Below are 23757 nucleotides of genomic sequence, written 5' to 3' on the forward strand. Positions count from 1 at the left end.
ACCTCCGAAGGATCCCTAAGGTCCACTGGAACCCAAGTAGAGAATGGTTATTCTAGCATTCCAGTTATGCAATATAGGGAGGAAGGTCAAAGTAAGGACTACATTCCCAAACAGTGGTGGACAGAGTCACCAATGCAGCTCCTGGCCAAGTAAAAACATTTATTCACTGTGTATAAATTGTCAAATAGATAGAAGTGAACCATATCTAGATCTACATAACAGTGGAAAGGGTCATAGAAACCCATCTGGCCCATATAAAGTATAAATGGACCCTTAAGTTTCAGAGGGTCCTTGTGCAGCTGCACAGTCTTCACAAATGGTATGTTTGCCCATGTCTACAGCACTAGCTTAAAGCGATCAGACAACGTTTTCAAATCTGTCCAATCAATCTTTTCAATTCAGAGTGAATGTTTCTTCTAGTGGCATGGACATAAAAATACAATGGTGAAAGCCCATTCTTATTTAAGGTCCTGCTCAAAGCCATTTTGGCCCCTGAGGAAACAGATTTCTAAAATAAGTCGGGAGGGGTTAATTAAACTTCCTCACTGACATGCATTCCCATTCTGTTGCTCAGCATTTTCCTCCTTGAGCTTTTCCCAGCATCCAGTAAGTGGAAAATCAGTTCAGTGATGGTGTGCTCAGCTCCCAGGCTGATGCAGTCCAGCCAAAGACATAACAGCAGCTGAGCCCAGCAGGGACCCCAAGCCTGCCAAGGGCTGAGGAATATCTGTACTCCAGTGACCTCTGGTGGGAATGTTTAGGAACTTCAGCTTTTCCTATTCACCTTCATCGGTGGACGAAGCCTCGGCTGTGTCATGTAATAACCTTCCAGATCTGTTCTCTTTAGGCTGGGGTCACACCTTTCCCGTGCGTTAACAAATGCATCTTAATGTGCATTAACGTGCAGTGTTAGGGCAGCACATTCATTTGAATATGCTGCTTAATGTGCCAAAACACACCAAAAAAGGTCCATGTATAAACACTATATTGTCAAAAGTATTGAGACGCCTGCCTTTACACACACATGAACTTTAATAGCATCCCAGTCTTGGTCCGTAGGGTGCAATACTGAGTTGGCCCACCCTTTGCACTTATAACAGCTTCAACTCTTCTGGGAAGGCTGGCCACAAGGTTTAGGAGTGTGTCTATGGGAATGTTTGACCATTCTTCCAGAACCACATTTGTGAGGTCAGGCACTGATGTTGGACAAGAAGGCCTGGCTTGCAGTCTCCACTCTAATTCATCCCAAAGGTGTTCTATCGGGTTGAGGTCAGGATTCTGTGCAGGCCAGTCAAGTTCCTCCACCCCAAACTCGCTCATCCATGTCTTTATGGACCTTGCTTTGTGCACTGGTGTGCAGTCATGTTGGAACAGGAAGGGGCCATCCCCAAACTGTTCTCACAAAGTTGGGAGCATGCAATTGTCCAAAATGTTTTGGTATGCTGATGCCTTATAAGTTCCCTTCACTGGAACTAAGGGGCCAACCCAACCCCTGAAAAATAACCCCACACCATAATCCCCCCTCCACCAAACGTAACACTTGGCACAATGCATTCAGGCAAGTATGGTTCTCCTGGCAACCGCCAAACCCAGACACCTCCATCGGATTGCCAGACAGAGAAGTGTGATTTGTCACTCCAGAGAACACATCCCCACTGCTCTAGAGTCCAGTGGCGGCGCGCTTTACACCACTGCATCCGACATTTTGCATTGCACTTGGTGATGTAAGGCTTGGATGCAGCTGCTCGGCCATAGAAACCCATTCCATGAAGCTCTCTACACACTTTTGTTGTGCTAATCCGAAGGCCACACAATGTTTGGAGGTCTGTAGCTATTGACTCTGCAAACAGTTGGCGACTTCTGCGCACTGTGAGCTTCAGCATGTGCTGACCCCACTCTGTCATTTTACGTGGCCTACCACAAATTGTGGCTGGGTTTCTGTTGCTCCCACTTTGTCATAATACCACTTATGCCGCATACACATGATCGGAATTTCCGACAACAAATGTTCGATGGGAGCTTGTTGTTGGAAATTCCGACTATATGTAGGCTCCATCAGACATTTTTTGTCGGAATTTCCGACAACAAACATTTGAGAGCTGGTTCTCAAATTTTCCGACATTAAAATCCGGAAAGTGTCAGAAATTCCGACGCACAAAATTCCGCGCATGCTCACTTCATTTTTCTCGGCTCGTCATATGTGTTGTACGTCACCGCGTTCTTGACGTTCGGAATTTCTGACAACATTTGTGTGACCGCGTGTATGCAAGACAAGTTTGAGCCAACATCTGTCGGAAATAAATCCAGGATTTTGTTGTCGGAATGTCCGATCGTGTGTACGCGGCATAACAGTTGACCGTGGAATATTTCGTAGCAAGGAAATTTCACAGATGGACTTATTGCACAGGAGTCAACCTATCACGGTACCACGCTTGAATTGACTGAGCTCCTGAGAGCGACCCATTCTTTCACAAATGTTTGTAGAAGCGGTCTGCATGCCTAGGCACTTGATTTTTTTTACACCTGTGGCCATGGGGGTGATTTGAACACTTAAATGTATTGATTTGGAGGGGTGTCGCAATACTTTTGGCAATATAGTGTATATGCAGGCTGCCATTGAAGACCAAATTCTGAAAATGTTACTTGTCTAGCAATGATGCTAATGCAGTAAATTCAATAGTTTCACCAGAGAAGCGAAAACTCCTGATTTGCATAGTTGTTCTAGGTCAAGGACTCAGAAACTTTGGTAATAAGGGGAGAAGGTTACAAGGTCCACTTATACCGGGAAGTACCGGATATCAGAAGGTCTGCAGAAGGCAGACAAAGGGGTCTTGACGCTCTATTTGAATAATATGACGTTCCACAAATAAATGTGTGAGAATCTCATTGGAGTGCTGGTGACTTTTTTCTTTCCGCATAACTGAGTTCCACACTTCAGACATATATATCATGATAGCTGTTGTTACATAACTGAAAATTCTACCTTTTTCTCAGCTCAGCATACATGATGTGGGAGGTTGTGTTATTTTTACCAATGTTGTGCAAGGTTTTAATTTGCACCTATGGTAAGTGATACAGTTAGAGTACTGGAGCATTTTCACTCCTGTTTCTTGCATGTTCGTGCTGTAATGACAGGTCCGTTCAGACTCCACCATTGCCAGCTTGTTAGGAACATTTGTATCCCACTAGCCATGATCAAAACATAGAGATGAAAGTAGAATTCTCTTTGCTACAGGATTGCTGAAATCAAAAACAAGTAAAATGCTAAATGGCTCCCTATGCAGATCTCCGCATTATATGACATCTTCTAGGGCTTCTTTTCTCAACCCCAGAGGAACCCATGAAATAGTTTTCAGGTCTCAGAGAACCCCTGCTAAATATAATTTATTGTGGGCCAGTAGGAAGAATACCCCTTACAATGATGATCAGTGGGAAGAATGCTCCTTACATTGGTGATCAGTGAGAAGAATGCTCCTTACATTGGTGATCAGTGGGAAGAATGTTCCTTACATTGGTGATCAGTGGGAAGAATGTTCCTTACATTGGTGATCAGTGGGAAGAATGCTCCTTACATTGGTGATCAGTGGGAAGAATGTTCCTTACATTGGTGATCAGTGGGAAGAATGTCCCTTACATTGGTGATCAGTGGGAAGAATGCCCCTTACATTGGTGATCAGTGGGAAGAATGTCCCTTACATTGGTGGTCAGTGGGAAGAATGTCCCTTACATTGGTGATCAGTGAGAAGAATGTCCCTTACATTGGTGATCAGTGGGAAGAATGTCACTTACATTGGTGATCAGTGGGAAGAATGTTCCTTACATTGGTGATCAGTGGGAAGAATGTTCCTTACATTGGTGATCAGTGGGAAGAATGCCCCTTACATTGGTGATCAGTGAGAAGAATGTTCCTTACATTGGTGATCAGTGAGAAGAATGTTCCTTACACTGGGGGTCAATGGGAAGAATGTTCCTTACATTGGTGATCAGTGGGAAGAATGTCCCTTACATTGGTGATCAGTGGGAAGAATGCCCCTTACATTGGTGATCAGTGGGAAGAATGCTCCTTACATTGGTGGTCAGTGACAAGAATGCTCCTTACATTGGGGGTCAATGGGAAGAATGCTCCTTACTGTGATGGTCAGTGAAAAGAATGGTCCTTACATTGATGGTCCATGGGAAGAATGCTCCTTACATTGGTTATTGGAAAGAATGCTCCTTACATTGGTGGCCAATGAGAAGAATACTTCTTATGCCCCGTACACACGGTCGGATTTTCCGATGGAAAATGTCCGATCGGAGCGTGTTGTCGGAAATTCCGACCGTGTGTGGGCTCCATCGGACATTTTCCATTGGATTTTCCGACACACAAAGTTGGAGAGCAGGAGATAAAATTTTCCGACAACAAAATCCGTTGTCGGAAATTCCGATCGTGTGTACACAAATCCGACGGACAAAGTGCCACGCATGCTCAGAATAAATAAAGAGATGAAAGCTATTGGCCACTGCCCCGTTTATAGTCCCGACGTACATGTTTTACGTCACCGCGTTTAGAACGATCGGATTTTCCGACAACTTTGTGTGACCGTGTGTATGCAAGACAAGTTTGAGCCAACATCCGTCGGAAAAAATCCTAGGATTTTGTTGTCGGAATGTCCGAACAAAGTCCGACCGTGTGTACGGGGCATTACATTGTTGGTCAGTGACAAGAATGCTCCTTACATTGGAGGTCAGGGGGAAGAATGCTCTTTACATTGGTGGCCAGTGAGAAGAATGACCCTTACAATGGAGTTCAGTGGGAAGAATTCTCCTTACATTGGTGATTAGTGAGAAGAATGCTCCTTACATTGGTGGTCAGTGACAAGAATGCCCCTTACATTGGTGGTCAGTGAGAAGAATGCTCCCTACATTGATGAAGCTTTGCAGGCACCCCCAAATCAGAGGTCAGTCAGCTACAGCTCAAGGAAACCCTAGCAAAATCTGGAGGAACCCTAGGACTCCATGAAACCCTGGTTAAGACTGGCTGTTCTAGGGCCCACAACGGACAAGCTATGCTCAAATGTGAGACCCTTTTATTGCTCTATTGTAGGGATGATGTTTATTTACCCAAAATAGCACAGATAATTAGGAGATTTCAGTGAAATGTTGCCATTTTGGCAAAATGTTTTGGTGTCCATGAGGAAGGCAAAATTAAGGTGGTTTGATACCCCGAGTTACTTTCTTTTTGTGTTGTTCTTACTCGTTGAGCACATGCTATGTTGGCAGTGGCAGGTTTATGGAAAGTTTTTGTATTGAAAAAATCCAAGACTATATAAAATAGAAGGTTTGGGTATTTTTGATAGTTGCAATGGACTTTAACCACTTGCCGACCGCCGCACGCCGATATACATTGGCACAATGGCAGCGGTGGGCAAATGGGCGTACCTGTACATCTCCTTCAAGAGTCGGGGATAGCAGGCACGCGCGCTGAGTACAGTGTGACCGTACCCGCAGGCCCGGCGGACTCGATGTCCGCTGGTCTCCCGGCGATCATGTCACGGAGCCTCAGAACGGGGAAGTGCCTATGTAAACAAGGCATTTCCCCGTTCTGGCTTGTGTCATGACAGAGATCACCACTCCCTGTCATCGGGAGCAGTGATCTCGGTCATGTGAGTGATAGCCCATCCCCCCCACAGTTAGAATCATTCCCTAGGACACACTTAACCCCTTGTTCGCCCCCTAGTGGTTAACCCCTTCACTGCCAGTGTCATTTACACAGTAATCAGTGCACTTTTATAGCACTGATCTGTATAAATGACAATGGTCCCAAAATAGTGTCAAAACTCTCAAAAATAAAAAAGCCATAAAACTATCCCCTATTTTGTAGACGCAAACCAATCAATATACACTTATTGCTTTTTTTTTACCAAACATATGTAGAAGAATACATATCGGCCTAAACTGAGGAAAAAAATAGTTTTTTTTTTTATATATTTTTTGGGGATATTTATTATAGCAAAAAATACAAAATAATGCGTTTTTTTCAAAATTGTCGCAGAGGTGAGCAAATACCACCAAAGGAAAGCTCTATTTGTGGGAAAAAAAGGACGTCAATTTTGTTTGGGTACAACGTCGCACGACCGCGCAATTGTCAGTTAAAGCAACGCAGTGCCGAATCGCAAAAAGTGCTCTGGTCAGGAAGGGGGTAAAATCTTCCGGGGCTGAAGCGGTTAAATAGTGCCTGAGGGTTATGGAGGATCTTTCAAATGTCCTGGATCTATTCTTGTAGCAAAAAATAAATAAAAAAAGGCTCTCAGTAGCTTAATTATTTTATGCTTCAACCATATTGAACACCCCATTGAATACTTCTGGAATTCATTTGAATTCAGATTGCGAGCCAGGTCTTCTGAGCTCACATTAGCTCTTTTGTAGTGCCCCATCATTGGTGTCAGTGGTTGTAATAGCCCCCTCCCCCCCATTGTTGGTGTCAGTGCGAGGAATAATGCCCCATCACTCATATCAATGGGAAGAATAGTGCCCCATTGTTGGCGTCAGTGGGAGGAATAATGCCCCATCATTGGTGTTAGTGGGTATAGTAGTGCCCCATCATTGATGTCAATGGGAGGAACGATGCCCCATCATTGGTGTCGGTGGGATGAACAGTGCCCCATTGTTGGTGTCAGTGGGAGGAATAGTGCACCATCATTGTTGCCAGTGAGTGTAATAGTGCCCCATAGTTAGTGTCTGTGGAAGGAATAATGCCCCATCATTGATATCAGTGGGAGGACTAGTGCCCCATCATTGGTGTCAGTGGGTGTGGTAGTACCCCATCGTTGGTGTCAGTGGGAGGAATAGTGCTCTATCATTGGTATCAGTGGGAGGAATAGTGCTCCATCATTGGTGTCAGTGGGAGGAATAGTGCTCCATCATTGGTGTCAGTGGGAGGAATAGTGCCCCTAGGATGGTGTCAGTGGAGGGAACAGTGCCCCATCGGTGGTAACAGTGGGAGGAAAAGTGCCCCATTGTTAGTGTGAGTGGTAGGAACTATGCCCCACTGTTGCTGACAGTGGGGGGAATAATGCCCCAAGGGTCGGATAAAAGCAAGCAAAGGGGCAGATCTGGCCCCTGAGACACAGTTTGGAGACCACTCCTCTAGATAATAAATACAAATAGTTAATTACACTTTGATGGAATAATGGCATTTCATTGACTGATTCTCCCATATCTACCCACATTTCTGTTGTCCCTAGAGTTGGCAAGACTTTAAAAAAATGACAGAAACAATACACTGAAGCAAAAACAACAGTTTTTTTTTCTCTGGATGAAAACTTTAAAGAGTGATATATTTTATTATATTTAAAGCATGGTGAGAAAACAGCACAAAATTGTTCCAAAGACGGTGCTCTCCAGAAGTGGGAAGAGTTGAAAAAGAGACAAAAGGAAAGAAACATGCAAGGTAGAGATCATGGGACACGTACATAGAGATTCATCATGTTACATGAGAGAGAAAAGGAGAGGAGAAGATCAATAGGTAAAGAGACCTTCTGGAAGAGATGGACAGAAATAGGTATACAAGAAGGGACAATGAAGGATGATCTGATTGTATCTTGAAGGCCATCACCCAAAGCTGACTTCTTAGTTTTGTGTAGGCATTGGTTCATTAAGTTGTTCACTCATGTCTTAGATCTCCTGGAGACTCCAATAGCAAGAGATCCCTCGCAGGTGTTTGTGTCCCAATACCCTCCCACAATAAAGGTGTCAATTTCTCACAGTTCCACCAATTATTGTTCTTTCTTTATTACTGAGAATCTACTGAGGGCACATGTCATTATTTTGCTTTGTAATGGTTGCTTTAGTTGAAAAAATATCTCAACATTGGAGTCCCTCAGAGATAGAAAAAGCCTGCATGTGGTTCACCTTGCCAGCAACTACACAAAACTGACATATCAGATTTGGTTGAAGATAGCCTTTTACCCCTGAAGCATCCTTAAAACTATCACATCGTTGTGTGACATCTCACAGTTCCTGTAAAACTGGGACAAAGGCGTCAAAATCACAAACGCCGTAAAAAAAAGAAACAAACCACACTGCTTTTCCCTGGTAAGCTGAGGGCACAGGCCATGGATGGACGTAATGCAATTCAAATGTCCTCCATCTTCTGGTCGCAGTGAAGTGAGCACAAGCAGTAATGTACAGGCACTAGGGCAAGCCGGGAAGATGTACAAGAGAGGAAGGAATCCTCTCTGTCAAAGCAAAGGTATGTACAAGGCGGTTTCTTCCTGGAGATGTTCTGGTCAATGGTCCCACCATGTCTTTCAATCCACCCTACTCTTTGTTTCAGGCTTGATGGCTTCGTTTTTGATCCATCTACTAAAGGATGACCATCCAAGGCAACTCATGACTGACCAGTGTCATGGTAGGTAATCTGTACCTAAACGTGATGCAACAATGCATTTCTTCATCTTTCCTCATGTTGGCCACAACAAACCAGCGTTCTCAAGTTGCCTACCACCACCTTATAAACAGCATGACTGCACTCATGCCAAGAAAGCTATTGTGAGGTTTACGCCTATAGGAAAAATATAGAAATTCTGAGCTAGAAGCAATGTTCAAATGCTGAAATGTTTACACCGTAGGGAGAATGGGTTGACAAAGGTGTAAAACAGTCAAAATGGGACTGTGTTATAGGATGGGTTTCTATGAATCGACTTAATCCCTCCATCTTGATACAAGCCATAAGATAGCATTGAGACTTTTTCTACAGCCATGCAAAACCTTCTTCAAATTTCTCCTACTTTCTAAGAAACACATCCATTTGGTGTGGATCTTGAGAAGAATTCTTCATATATTTCCTTGTTCTTCTTTAAATCTTGTCAGCTGTAATGGCTCCAAACTTAGGACATCAACAAAAACCAGAATCAATGAATGCTCTGGAACAGACTATCTAAGATAATAATCTTCTGAAGCATTAGGAACCAAAACATGAAGGACCACCACTGAACTTGAAGCAACATTCCACAATGCGCTGGACTCAACCTCACACCATAGAATCCTTGTAGAGTACGCTGATGGGGTATTTTTTATCAGATGGGAGTTGGCTCTACTTGTGAGTTTCATAACAGTCCACGACAGAGAAGACAAGAGATGAGGCGTGGGAAATATACAACCCTTTTTTTCTTCGGAACATGGAATGAGGTCTTCACAAACCGGAGTGTAAAGTATCTCCCAGGATTTTGCTCTCCCTGCTTGTCAACAATTCGATGGTTTGGCTGTGTTAGCCCACCACCCCTACTGCCAAAGTCTCCGATCAGATGGTCAGTGCTGGGAATGGTTCGGAGGATACGGTTCTAAAGGTCAGCTCCTGCATTTTATTCAATCACAACACAGCGGGGCAGGTGCTGGGAGAAATACTTGAAGAGTTCAGGTGTGGCACCTGGGCAGTTGGTGAGTTCCAATTCTTCCAGATCTTGTAGCTGAACGAGGCCTGAAAGGCCAGTGGTTGTCAACAATGGGCAACCTGAAACAACAGCAGAGTATTTTTTATGTTAGCATGGCTCCTAGAACTGTCCAAGTTTATCCAAAACAAAACACCTCCTGCGCATGAATGTGATGATTGGGTGCCAGTTCTTCATGAGCATCTGCTTCACCACACAGGTCAAAGTCACACACCGCCTTGCTGCCCTCCTGGGACTGGGCAAGTCCTGATAGCACTCTACAAATAAACTAACAAAGGAGGATGCACCAGCCTAGTGCATTGTCCCACACACCATTTATTAGTAATCCACAAATAAATATACTCACAGCGTATCAAAGCAAGCATCAACTTTCTGGTTGTTCTGTTCAATTAGCATACTCTGGACCTTGGGAGAACACCACCAGGATCCTAGCTGGCTTATGCGTGTCGAGGGAAGTGCCCTCTTCCTCAGAGCCAAACCCTTCCCACGAAACGCGTAAGCCAACTAGGATCCTGGTGGTGTTCTCCCAAGGTCTGGAATGCACTGAGTGGACAGAGCAAGCTGGAAGGTGATGCTTGCATTGATACACTGTATTTCTTACATGGTTTGTGAGTATATTTGTTTGTCAATTACTAATAAATGGTGCGTGGGATAATGCACTAGGCTGGTGCGTCCTCCTTTGTTTGTTATTTTGTAGACTTTCCAAGTGTAGGGTTGTCTCTAAAATAAGACAATCCATTGATGGATCAATTTACTTTCCTCCCGCTGCAGGTGGAAGCAAGGAAAATCACTCAATTCCCCTATCAGCACAGTCAGTCAGTGTTGATGGGGGAATGCCTCCCGCAGCGCTATTGTATTCTGTCGGGGGGGGGGGGGGCATGGGAAACCTTCCGGGCCGGCAGGTTACATTGATTACTGCTAGTGGCTATAGCTGCCGGCAGAAATTGCATGTAGAAAGATCTGACATCCTGGTTGTACCCAAGTTGATTGGTGGGGTACAATCAGCCTGCCAATACATGGATCGAAATTTCGCCAGTCTTGGGTACAATCAGCATGTCCTTACTTGGGTACAATCAGCCTGCCAATACATGGATCGTAATTTGGCCAGTCTTGGGTACAATCAGCTTGCCTGTACTTGGGTACAATCAGCCTGCCCTTACATGGATTGAAATTTGGCCAATCCCTGCTGAACCGGCTAAATTTCGATCTATGTATGCTCAGCTCAGAACCAAGCAGATCTCACCCGAAGAATAATGGATGATGGGAGATTTGCCCATGCTTCATTGGAAGGACCCACCATTAGTTTTAGCCCCTGTTTTTCTGATGCTCAGATGCAGTGCATTCTTGGTGAAAGTAACATTCCCTGATCCATGGGGAAAGGGCACAATTGCTAAGCAATCACAAGCTTTTTGTTAGAACCAATGCCAATCATTTATTGCAGTTTTTTTTCCTTGCTGGGGAGATTTGCCCTCTCTATTTCTATTGGTGACCACTATCACCAGGACAGTGAAAGGCAACCCAAAATATTATGGTTGTCACCAGAACGGGAAGTGTTTGGAATCTTCCAATGAGGACACTTGTTCCAGCAACATCAAAAAAGGATAGATTTCCCCTTACTTCCTGTTGTGTGTGTGTGTGTATGTATATATATATATATATATATATATATATATATATATATATATATATATATAGCAAAAAAGGTTCTAACAGTACTCTACTACTCTATCCAAAACTAAAATACCAGGTGTATGCTCTAACACAGGCCAACAGTCACACAGTGGGAACACACATGGACAGTACTGGGCAAAAAATGTTGGCAGGTGTGAAGAAATGCTGTAAAGTAAGAATGCTTTCAAAAATATATATTTTAATTGTTTAAGTTTATCAATTTACAAAATGCAAAGTGAGTGAACAGAAGAAACATCTAAATCAAATCAAGATTTGGTGTGACCACCCTTTGGCTTCAAACCAGCATTAATTCCTACACTTGCACACTTGTCAGGAATTTTGTAGGGTTAGAGTCAGGTGTATGATGCACCAATTATACCAAGCAGGTATGGAGTTTTAAACACAGTCATTAACCACTTAAGGACCGAGCCTTTTTCTGAGATTTGTTGTTTACAAGTTAAAAACTGTTTTTTTTGCTAGGAAATGACTTAGAACCCCCAAACATTATATATTTTTTTTCTAACACCCTAGAGAAAAAAAATGGCGGTCGTTACAATACTTTCTGTCACACTAAATGTGCTCAGCGGTCTTACAAGCGCACTTTTTTTGGAAAAAATACACTTTTTTAAATTAAAAAATAAGACAACAGTAAAGATAGCCCATTTTATTTATATTGTGAAAGATAATGTTACACCGAGTAAATTGATACCCAACATGTCACGCTTCCAAAATTGTGCCACTCGTGGAATGACGACAAACTTTTACCCTTACAAATCTCCATAGGCGACATTTAAAAAATTCTACAGGTTGCATGTTTTGAGTTACAGAGGAGGTCTAGGGCTAGAATTATTGTTCTCGCCCTACTGATCGCGGCGATATCTCACATGTGTGCTTTTGAACACCGTTTTCATATGCGGGCACTACTCACGTATGCGATCACTTCTGCACGGGAGCTCAGCGAGACGGGGTGCGTCTAAAACTTTTTTTTCCTAATTTATTTTACCTTTTATTTTTTATTTTTACACTGTTCTTTTAAAAAAAATGGTGTCACTTTTATTCCTATTACAAGGAATGTAAACATCCCTTGTAATAGAAAAAAAAGCATGACAGGACCTCTTAAATATGGGATCTGGGGCCAAAAAGGCTACTTTCACACTGAGGCACTTTACAGGCGTCTGTAAAAAAAATAGCGCCTGTAAAGAGCCTCTCCTGTGCCCTCGGGCTTTCACACTGGAGCGGTGCGCTTGCAGGACGGGAAAAAAAGTCCTGCAAGCCACATCTTTGCAGCGCTGTAGGAGTGGTGTATACACCGCTCCTAAAGCGCCCCTGCCATTAAAAACAATGGGGCAGCGCCACAAACCCGCCGGCAAAGCGCCGCTGCTGTGGCGCTTTGCGGGCAGTTTTAAACCTTTTTCGCCCGCTAACGCAGCCCGAATAGCGCCGCTAAAACAACAGTAAAGCGGCACTAAATATAGCTCCGCTTTACCGCCGACGCACGCCCCAGTCTGAAAGTAGCCTAAAATGCAATAAAAATAAATAAATAAAATGTTGTCATTTAAAAAAGAAAAAAAAAAGGCCCTTTAAGAGCTATGGGTGGAAGTGACATTTTAATGTCGCTTCCGCCCTGCAATGATATGGAGACAGGTGGGGGGCCATCTTCCATGTCAGGCTAGGGAGAGGATCCGATCACCTCCGCGCTACCGACGGCTTCTGTAAGCGGCGGAGGGCACCGGAGCGCGGTGGGAGGGGGGCCCCTCTCCCGCCGACGATAAAAGTGATCTTGCGGGAATCTGCCACAGAGACCAGGAAGAGGATACCGGGGTTATGGTAGCTAGATGCTGCCATAACAGTGATATTTCTCTTCAAAGTAGCGATGTATAACGACGGTGGGCGGTCCGGAAGTGGTTAACAGAAAAATCTGTGTAGGAGGCTTAAAACTGGGTGAGGAACAGCCAAACTCTGCTACTGTGGTGAGATTGTGGAAGACAGTTTCATGTCACAGGTCATACACCACGACAAGACTGAGCACAGCAACAAGACACAAGATAGTTATACTGCATCAGCAAGATCTCTCCCAGGTAAAGATTTCAAAGCTGGGAAATCTTTTGTTTGTTTGTGATGTGCATTTCCCTTCCATTGGCTTAGGCAAAGGCGAGTTATAGGTTGGGGCGGCTGCCACTTTTTTGTACAGTTGGGTAAATTGGGTGCGAGTATGCACTGGATGCCTTTGCTGCTATTGTGCTCTTGGTGGGCACCACGTGCATCCCTGCACATTTAGGGAGGGGTGGGCTCCCCCCAGGCATACCTGCCCTTAACCGCTTTGGACCGCCCACCCTACATATACTGCTGCAGGGCGGCCCAGCTGCGCGAAACAACGTACCTGTACAGCGTTTCCTCCTTCTAGGCCCTTTAGCGCGCGCCACCCAAGACCCACTTCTGCTGTGATTGGACACAGCGGGAGCCAATCAGTGGGTTAGTAGGAGAGGCAAAACGGCGGTTTGCCTATGTAAACACGGCAGACCGATGTTCTGTCACAGAGGGAGAGAGAAAGCTTGTGTTCCTGGTAACACAGATGTCTCTCTTCCTCCGGTCAGTCCATCCCCCACATAGTTAGAAAGCACTCCCTAGGAGCACACTTAACCCTTTGATCGCCCCTGATGTTAACCCCTTCCCTGCCAGTGTCATTTATAAAGTGATAGTGCATTTTTTTTTATCACTGATCACTGTATTGGTGTCACTGGTCCCTAAAAAGTGTCACTTAGTGTCCGATTCGTCCGCTGCAATGTTGCAGTCCCGCTAAAAATCGCTGATCGCCGACATTACTAGTAAAAATGAAAATAAAAATGCCATAAAAATATCCCATAGTTTGTAGACGCAATAACTTTTGCGCAAACCAATCAATATACACTAAATGGAATTTTTTTTCCCCAAAAATATGTAGCAGAATACATATTGGCCTAAATTGATAAAGAAATTAGATTTTTTACATATTTTTATTGGATGTGATTTAGAGCAGAAAGTAAAAAATATTGTTTTTTTTTTTTCAAAATTGTCGGTCTTTTTTTGTTTATAGTGCAAAAAAAACAAAAAACAAAGAGGTGATTAAACACCACCAAAAGAAAGCTCTATTTGTGGGAAAAAAAAGGACATCAATTTTTGTTTGGGTACAACATCGCACAACCGCGCAATTGTCAGTTAAAGTAACTCAGTGCCGTATCGCAAAAAATGGCCTGGTCATTAAGGGGGTAAAACCTTCCGGGGCTAAAGTGGTTCTATTATGTGTTTCTACTGTGGAAATTTAGAGTTAGGGCTGCAGTATATACAGAGATTCCTTGGCGTGGGCACTGCCGCTTATGCATATATATGCAAATGTGTGCAAAAAAAAAAAACACTTCAGCCCCGAAAGGATTTGCCCCCTTCCTGACCAGAGCACTTTTTGCGATTCGGCACTGCGTCCGTTTGACAATTACGCGGTCGTGCGACGTTGCTCCCAAACAAAATTGATGTCCTTTTTTCCCCACAAATAGAGCTTTCTTTTGGTGGTATTTGATCACCTCTGCGTTTTTTATTTTTTGCGCTATAAACAAAAAAAGAGCGAAATTTTGAAAAAAAAGCAATATTTTTTACTTTTTGCTATAATAAATATCCCCCAAAAATATATAAAAAAACATTTTTTTTCCTCAGTTTAGGCCGATATGTATTCTTCTACATATTTTTGGTAAAAAAAAAATCGCAATAAGCGTTTATTGACTGGTTTGCACAAAAGCTATAGCGTCTACAAAATAGAGGATTGTTTTATGGCATTTTTATTAATATTTTTTTTTTTTTTTACTGGTAATGGCGGCATTCAGCGATTTTTATCATGATTGCAACATTATGGATATCGGACACCTTTGGCGCTATTTTGGGACCATTCACATTTATACAGCGATCAGTGCGATTAAAAATGCATTGATTACTGTGTAAATGTGGCTGGCAGTGAAGGGGTTAAGTGTGTCCTTGGGAGTGATTCTAACTGTAGGGGGGATGGGCTATGTGTGACACGACACTGATCACCGCTCCCGATTACAGGGAGCTGTGATCAGTGTCACTAGGCAGAACGGGGAAATGCTTGTTTACATCAGCATTTCCCTGTTCTTCCTCTCCGTGAGACGATCGCTGGTATCCCCGCGGACATCGAATCCGCGGGACCCTCGATCACATTCACGGAGCTCCTGCTATCCGGACCTCGCAAGATCACGTACAATAATGTGATTTTGCGCAGTAAAACTGCAGCGGCTGATCCGCAAGAAGTTAATGCAAACTGTTAGAGCCAATTTGGTTGTTTTGCAGGCTGGTGGTTAGTGTGCTGGGAAATCTTTTGCTTGTTAAAGATTTCAAAGCAGACTGGGATTTCAAGATGTGGTGTTCAAGCTCTTTTGCAGAAGCACAAAGAAGCCGGGAACGTAGAGTTACCACCTCATCCCTTTAAACCCGAACACATATGAATTACACAGGTTCTGAGGCTAATTAAATGCAGATAAGGCACCAAGTGAGTTTAATTACCACCTTAATCAGCCACAGAACCTGTGTAATTAATATGTGTTCGGGTTTAAAGGGATGAGGTGGCAACCATAGTTGAGGACCGTAGGCGCAGTGGTCGGCCAAGAAAACCTAATTTAGCAGATGAAAGACACATCATGGTTACTTCCCTTCGTCATCAGAAGATGTCCAGCGTTGCCGTCAGCACAGAAGTGGTGAAAACCAGTGGGACCCAGATACACCCATCTACTATCCAGAAAGATCTGGCCAGAAGTGGTCTTCATGAAAGAATTGCGGCCAAAAAGTCGTATCTCCGATGTGGAAACAAGGCCAAGTGACTCAACCATGTATGAAAGCATGTTAACTGGGGTTCGGGAAAAATGGCAGCAGGTGCTCTGGACTGATAGCAGGAGACAGTTTGTTGGTGAAGGACTGGAGAGCGGAACAATAATGAGTCTGGCAACAGTGAACCATGATGGAGGTTCCTAGCAAGTTTGGGGCTGCATTTGAATCAATGTTGTCCTCAATGATGAGAAATACAGGAAGATACTTATCCATCAGGGAGGTGTGTGATTTCCCCCTAATTTATTCTGCAGCAGGACAACAACCCCAAACATACAGCCAATGTCATTAACCACTTCCCGCCCACCATATAGCAAAACGTGTATCGGCCTTTCCTCACTCGCGTCTGACAGACGCGGGTAGAGGAGAGCAGATCGGCGGCTCTCATGATAGGGGGGGGGGTCTGCGCTGATTGATAATCAAACCCCCCCCACCCCCCAAGGATGCTCACCCAGGACCACCAGGGATGCCACCAAGACCACCAGGGATGCCCACCAGGTATGCCACCCATGGCCACCAGGGATGCCAATCAGTGCCCACATATGATGCCAATTGCCCACCAGCAATGCCTGCCAGTGCCTCCATATCAGTGATGCCCATCAGTTCTTTCTATCAGTGTCCATCAGTGCTACCCATAAGTACCCATCAGTGCAGCCTTTCAGTGCCCCCTATGAGTCCCCATCTGTGCCGCCTCTGAGTGCTCATCAGTGCTTTATATCACTGCCACCTGTGAGTGCCCATCAGTGCCACATATCAGTGCTCATCATCAGTGCCACCTCATTGGTGCCACCTCATCGGTGCTGCCTTATCAGTGCCCATCAGTGAAGGAGAAAACTTACTTATTTACAAAATTTTATAACAGAAACAAAAACTTTTTTTTTTTTAAATTTTCGGTCTTTTTTTTATTTGTTTAGCAAAAAATAAAAACCCAGAGGTGATCAAATACCAACAAAAGAAAGCTCTATTTGTGGGAACAAAATTATAAAAATCTTGTTTGGGTACAGTGTAGCACGACCGCGCAATTGTCATTTAAAAAGCGGCAGAAAGCTGAAAATTGGCCTGGGCAGGAAGGGGGGAAAGTGCCCGGTATTGAGGTGGTTAAGAACTATCTTCAGTGTAAAGAAGAACAGGTAGTCCTGGAAGTGATGGTTTGGCCCCCATCTCGACATCATGGAGTCTGTCTGGGATGACATGAAGAGACAAGGGTATTTGAGGCAGCGACCTCTACAGAAGATCTGTGTTTAGTTCTCCAAGATGTTTGGAACATTCTACCTGTCGAGTTCCTTCAAAAACTGTGTTCAAGTGTACCTAGAAGAATTGATAATGTTTGAAGACAAAGGCTGGTCACACCAAATATTGATTAGATTTGGATTCCCATTTTGTTAATTGATAAAAACAAACTATTAAAGCGGAGTTCCACCTAACAATTGAACTTTCGGTTTAAGTGATGGTGACTCCCTGACATGCCACATTTGGCATGTCAATTTTTTTTGGGGGGGGGGGGGGGGGGCGGGTACCCAGTTTTTAAGGGCACCAAACTCCCACTTCCTCCTCTGGCTCCGTGGCGCCGGAAGAAAGTTCACCTCTCCCCCCTCCCTCCCTGCAATCCTCTGGGACATGTCACAGGTGCCAGGAGATTGCCCGGCCATTCACAGTGCAGCTCTCGCATGCGCAGTGCGCGCCCGGCTGTGAAGCCACAGCCGGGAGCCCACAGTTAGAATGCCGGTGCCATGGAGAGGGGGGGAGGGGAGCGAGGCTTCCTGCACAAGCATCGCTGGACCCTGGGACAGATGAGTGTCTGATTATTAAAAGTCAGCAGCTATACTCTTTGTAGGTGCTGACTTTTAAATGGGTGGAACTTTAACATTTCTTATTTCTGAAAGCATTCTTCATTTACAGCATTCCTGCCTAAAACTTTTGCACAGTACTGTACATGATCTATCACAGACCTACAGACACGGGGGGCACATGTACATGATCTATATCAACCATTACCTGAAGATCTGCTTTATTCAACACAACATTGGATGCTACTCACCGGCCAAAGATAAGAGTCGTAAACTTTTCATACACAGTAAATGCTTCAAACCAAAATCCTGCACCTGGGGAACAAGAAAAACAAAGGATCATGGATGTACTTGTATTTGCTTTTTATGAATGTTCAAATCCATCCATCCTCTCCCCATCCATCCATTCATTCATCCATCCATCCAATCTCTCTCCTCTCCCCATCCATCCATTCATTCATCCATCCATCCAATCTCTCTCCTCTCCCATCCATCCATCCATCCATCCATCCAATCTCTCTCCTCTCCCCATCCATCCATCCATCCATCCAATCTCTCTCCTCTCCCCATCCATCCATTCATCCATCCAATCTCTCTCATCTCCCCAATTATCCATCCATCCAATCTCTCTCATCTCCCCATCCATACATCCAATCTTTCTCCCCATCCATCCAATCTCTCTCCTCTCCCCATCCATCCATCCATACAATCTCTCTCCTCTCCCCATCCATCCATCCATACAATCTCTCTCCTCTCCCCATCCATCCATCCATACAATCTCTCTCCTCTCCCCATCCATCCATCCATACAATCTCTCTCCTCTCCCCATCCATCCATCCTCTCTCCTCTCCCCAACCATCCATCCATCCATCCATCCAATCTCTCTCCTCTCCCCATCCATCCATCCAATCTCTCTCCTCTATCCATCCATCCATCCATCCATCCAATCTCTCTCCTCTATCCATCCATCCATCCAATCTCTCTCCTCTCCCCATCCATCCATCCATCCATCCAATCTCTCTCCTCTATCCATCCATCCATCCAATCTCTCTCCTCTCCCCATCCATCCAATCTCTCTCCTCTCCCCATCCATCCAATCTCTCTCCTCTCCCCATCCATCCAATCTCTCTCCTCTCCCCATCCATCCATCCAATCTCTCTCCTCTCCCCATCCATCCATCCAATCTCTCTCCTCTCCCCATCCATCCATCCAATCTCTCTCCTCTCCCCATCCATCCATCCAATCTCTCTCCTCTCCCCATCCATCCATCCAATCTCTCTCCTCTCCCCATCCATCCATCCATACAATCTCTCTCCTCTCCCCATCCATCCATCCATACAATCTCTCTCCTCTCCCCATCCATCCATCCATACAATCTCTCTCCTCTCCCCATCCATCCATCCTCTCTCCTCTCCCCAACCATCCATCCATCCATCCATCCAATCTCTCTCCTCTCCCCATCCATCCATCCAATCTCTCTCCTCTATCCATCCATCCATCCAATCTCTCTCCTCTATCCATCCATCCATCCAATCTCTCTCCTCTATCCATCCATCCATCCATCCATCCATCCAATCTCTCTCCTCTATCCATCCATCCATCCAATCTCTCTCCTCTCCCCATCCATCCAATCTCTCTCCTCTCCCCATCCATCCAATCTCTCTCCTCTCCCCATCCATCCAATCTCTCTCCTCTCCCCATCCATCCATCCAATCTCTCTCCTCTCCCCATCCATCCATCCAATCTCTCTCCTCTCCCCATCCATCCATCCAATCTCTCTCCTCTCCCCATCCATCCATCCAATCTCTCTCCTCTCCCCATCCACCCATCCATCCAATCATTCTCCCCTCTCCATCCACCCAATCTCTCTCCTCTATCCATCCATCCATCCATCCATCCATCCAATCTCTCTCCTCTCTCCATCCATCCATCCAATCTCTCTCCTCTCCCCATCCATCCATCCATCCAATCTCTCTCCTCTATCCATCCATCCATCCATCCATCCATCAAATCTCTCTCCTCTATCCATCCATCCACCCAATCTCTCTCCTCTCCCTCTTTCCATCCATCCAATCTCTCTCCTCTCCCCATCCATCCATCCATCCATCCATCCATCCATCCATCTATCCATCCAATCTCTCTCCTCTCCCTCTTTCCATCCATCCAATTGACCTCCTATCTCCATCCATACATCCAATCTCTCCCTCTCTCCCTCCATCTATCCAATCTCTCCACCTATCCATCCATACACCCATCCAATCTCTATCTCCCTCCATCCATCAATTTAATCTCTCCCTTCCTGTATCCATCCAACCCCCCACCCCCCACCCCCTCCCTTTTCACCTATCCATCCACCCGTCCAATCTCTTCACCCATGCATCCATCCACTCATCTAATTTCTCTCCTCTCCCCATCCATCTATCCATCCTCTCCCTCCCTCCATTCATTTACTCTCTCCATCCATCCATCGATCCATTCAATTTCTTCCTCCATCCATCTACTCTCTCTATCCTTCCAATCTCTCCCTCCCTCCATCCATCACTCCATCCATCCACCCACTCTCTCCATCCCTCCACCCATCTCTCATATATACAGCATCCCTCCTACACAGGGTGGTGGGAGTTCTGTCCTCTTGCGGCCACCTCCTCACCTGGCAGCACCATCGGAGGTACAAGCTGCGGAGTGATGTCATAGTGGACAGGTAGCTCAGTCCTGTATCTGTAATCCGGACACACCTGTGGAGAGGATAACACAGAGGAGTGATTGTCCTGGACATGATATACTTCCAAATGCTGAAGACGACTTTCCTGCCAGAGCAGTTGCTGATGGTACTTTGTGAGTCACAAGGATAAAGGTAAGTAGTTCTGGCTTCTCTCTGATTTCCATCAGCTGCCACCATGTTCCAGGTCAGTGGTGCAGAACTATATGAAACCAGACCAGGCAACTAGCATTTCCAGAAGAAGGCCGGAAAGAGCAGTCCCTGTGCTTTTCTCCCCACAGCTACAAGAGTTTTGAATACTGCCACTGGTGACCAATCTTGCTGAAAATGCTGGTTGCCTGACCTGCCTGCCTGTTATGTTGATCCGCTGAGTGTAGTATGTGCAGAGTGATTGGCAGGGGACACGTATGTAGATTGGGAGGTTTGAGCTCACTCAGATATTCTGTATGCTGGTTCTGGGTTAGTGAGGCTAGAGAGAGTCAGGCAATTGGCATTTTCAGAAAGAAGGTCAACAATGTTAGTCTAAGTATTTCTTTCAGTATAGGCTTTCTTTGACTTTTCTTAACCTTTTTTTCTTCCCAGGTCTGTACACCATAATAAATGGGTCACCATCTCCCTATTGGACTTTAAGGGTTCATACATACTGGGATTTTATAGGCATAGCATGTGCCCAGCATGCCCATTATATGCCTAGCGGGCCTGGGGAGCCACACGTGCCACGTACAGCCTACCACGCAGGTGAATGGCTGTACACGGCCACGCTCTCGTAAACACCAATGCTTTTGTGTATCGGCATTTACGCCTCTTTTACAGGTGTTTGATGTTTTTTTTTTCAACATCTAAATGCACCTCCATGTTAGCCTATATAGCCATGCACACATAGGCGTTTACAGGCATATTAGAGGAGGAGCGTTTAGAGGCTGGAAAAAAAAACGCCCCCTCCAGCTCATTCAGGAGAGCAGCGCTAGTGCAGAAAAAAAACGACTGATGCGCCTAAATGCGTCTAACAGCTTAAACGCTGCAGCCCCCGAGGATTTTACCCCCTTCCGGACCAGAGCACTTTTTGCGATTGGGCACTGTGTCGCTTTAACTGACAATTGCGCGGTTGTGCGACGTTGCACCCAAACAAAATTGACGTCCTTTTTTTCCCCACAAATAGAGTCTTCTTTTGGTGGTATTTGATCACCTCTGCGGTTTTTATTTTTTGCGCTATAAACAAAAAAAGAACATCAATTTTGAAAAAAAAAAGCATTATTTTTTACTTTTTGCTATAATAAATATCTCCCAAAAATATATAAAAAAACTATTTTTTTCCTCAGTTTAGGCCAATATGTATTCTTCTACATATTTTTGGTAAAAAAAAAAAAAAACAAATTGCAATAAGCGTATATTGATTTGCGCAAAAGTTTTATAGTATCTACAAAATAGGGGATAGTTTTATGGCATTTTTATTTTTTTTTATTAGTAATGGCGGCGATCTGTGATTTTTATCGGGACTGTGACATTATGGCGGACACATCGGGTGCTTTTGACAGTATTTTGGGACCATTGTTATTTATACAGCGATCAGTGCTATAAAAATGCAGATTACTGTGTAAATGTCACTGGCAGACAAGGGGTTAACCACTAGGGGGCGATCAAGGGGTTAAGTGTGTCCTAGGGAGTGATTCTAACTGTGGGGGGATGGGCTTCAAGTCACATGACAGCGATCACTGCTCCCGATGACAGGGAGCGGTGATCTCTGTCATGTCACAAGGCAGAACGGGGAAATGCCTTGTCACATCTACATAGGCACTTCCCCGTTCTGAGGCTCCATGACACGATCGTCAGGAGATCCCGCGGGCATGGTCACGCTGTACGTGGCGGCTATCCCCGGCTCTTAAAGGGGACGTACAGGTACGCCCATTTGCCCACCGCTGCCATTGTGCCGACGTATATCGGCGTGCGGCGGTCGGCAAGTGGTTAAACACGCCTAGGTGTGTTTAGCACTTGAGCGTTCACTTCATTCTAATGACCAGAATTAATGAATGTCCTGGCCAATGGAAAACGGCCCGGCCATAGATGGCGCAAATCTCGGCAGGTTTAGCAGGAACCGGACGAGAGTCTAACCATGTCTGGGCAAGCTGAATGTATCAAAGCCCCGCACTTACCCCATCTAGGAAAGGGCAGCGGGTCCGGCGGCTTTCTTTCTCCTCCTGTGATGTGGATCACGGCGCCTTCCGCCTTGCATCCCCCTCTTCTTCCTCCTAGGCGTCCAATAGGATTGCCTGACCTTTCAGCCAATCGGTATAAACGGGTATCAGCCCCGCGCTTCCTGACTGACGGAGAGGCAATTCAGTGTTAGAAAAGCGAATATTCATTTGCTTTTCTAACACACCTGGGTGGGCTCCAAGCGCAATGCTCTGTGTTCCGAGTCCACCCTATTTGGAAGTCTATTAGAGCCTATGGTTCTAATCAGGTGCTTCAAAGAAAACACCCCTGCCACTGTAATTCATGCACCCAGCATCCTAAAAGGGGCCGGACGCATGAATAGGGGGCGGATTCAATGCATAGCATGAATCTATCCATTAACCATATAGGGGGTGGCGTGGATAGAGGGGGGGGGGTGGCGCCCGTGTGCCCCTTAATGGATGGGCCACCCTTGACCACTAGCAATAATCTCTATCTTCTCCCAGTGGGGACGCTTCCCCCACCCGCCAGCAGAAGACAATGGCTCGGCAGGACGGATTCCCCTATCAGCACTGTCTGTGTTGATGGGGGAGTCGTGCAAATTTCTTTCCTGCAATCCATGGCCTGCCTAAAGCCTGGTACACACAACTAGTGTTTTTTCATTCAAGGTCAGAGCCGCTTTACTAACGATGCGATGTTAGTACAGTGATCTCCCCTGCTGAGCTATTGTGTTCTGACAGGGACGGCCAACCCCCCCCCCCCCCCTTCCAGAACACTCCGGTCAGCGATCTCTGCCATTGGCTGAGATCGCTGACAGGAAGCCGGTCGGCAGACCTTTTTCGGTTATGAACCTGGCTTCTGTCGGATCGGCTGTCATACACACAGGCTGAATGTTGGATGGTTTCTATGGAACCGACCGATGCCGGCTGACATTTGTCCCGTGTGTACCAGGCTTAACCAAACACCCAAACATTTGCAAAATGCGGCTTAAGGTTTGTTTTTTAAGTTGCCTTCTCCTCTTCTGGAGCAAAGGTATCCAGGGGAAGAAGAAAAAAAAACGTTCTGTGTGCATGAGGCCTTACCCATGCATGTGCGTCTGACTGCAGGACTCCTGAAA

At 45.3% G+C, this 23757-nt stretch overlaps 1 protein-coding gene across 1 annotated transcript in view; it reads right to left on the minus strand.

Annotated features, from left to right (window-relative positions):
• Positions 1-8853: 8853 nt before the first annotated feature.
• The window catches only part of FBXL16 (F-box and leucine rich repeat protein 16), an 80944-nt gene continuing 66040 nt past the window's right edge, over positions 8854-23757 (minus strand). Inside the window, exons 4-6 of the mRNA XM_073636276.1 lie at positions 20403-20487; positions 18004-18067; positions 8854-9493 (exon numbers count right to left, since the gene is read on the minus strand). Coding sequence (XP_073492377.1) covers positions 9345-9493; positions 18004-18067; positions 20403-20487 — 298 coding nt within the window. The 3' untranslated portion in view covers positions 8854-9344. The remainder of the gene's footprint in view (positions 9494-18003; positions 18068-20402; positions 20488-23757) is intronic.

Source organism: Aquarana catesbeiana, linkage group LG06 (genome assembly GCF_042186555.1).
Source record: "Aquarana catesbeiana isolate 2022-GZ linkage group LG06, ASM4218655v1, whole genome shotgun sequence".
Classification (NCBI taxonomy): domain Eukaryota; kingdom Metazoa; phylum Chordata; class Amphibia; order Anura; family Ranidae; genus Aquarana; species Aquarana catesbeiana.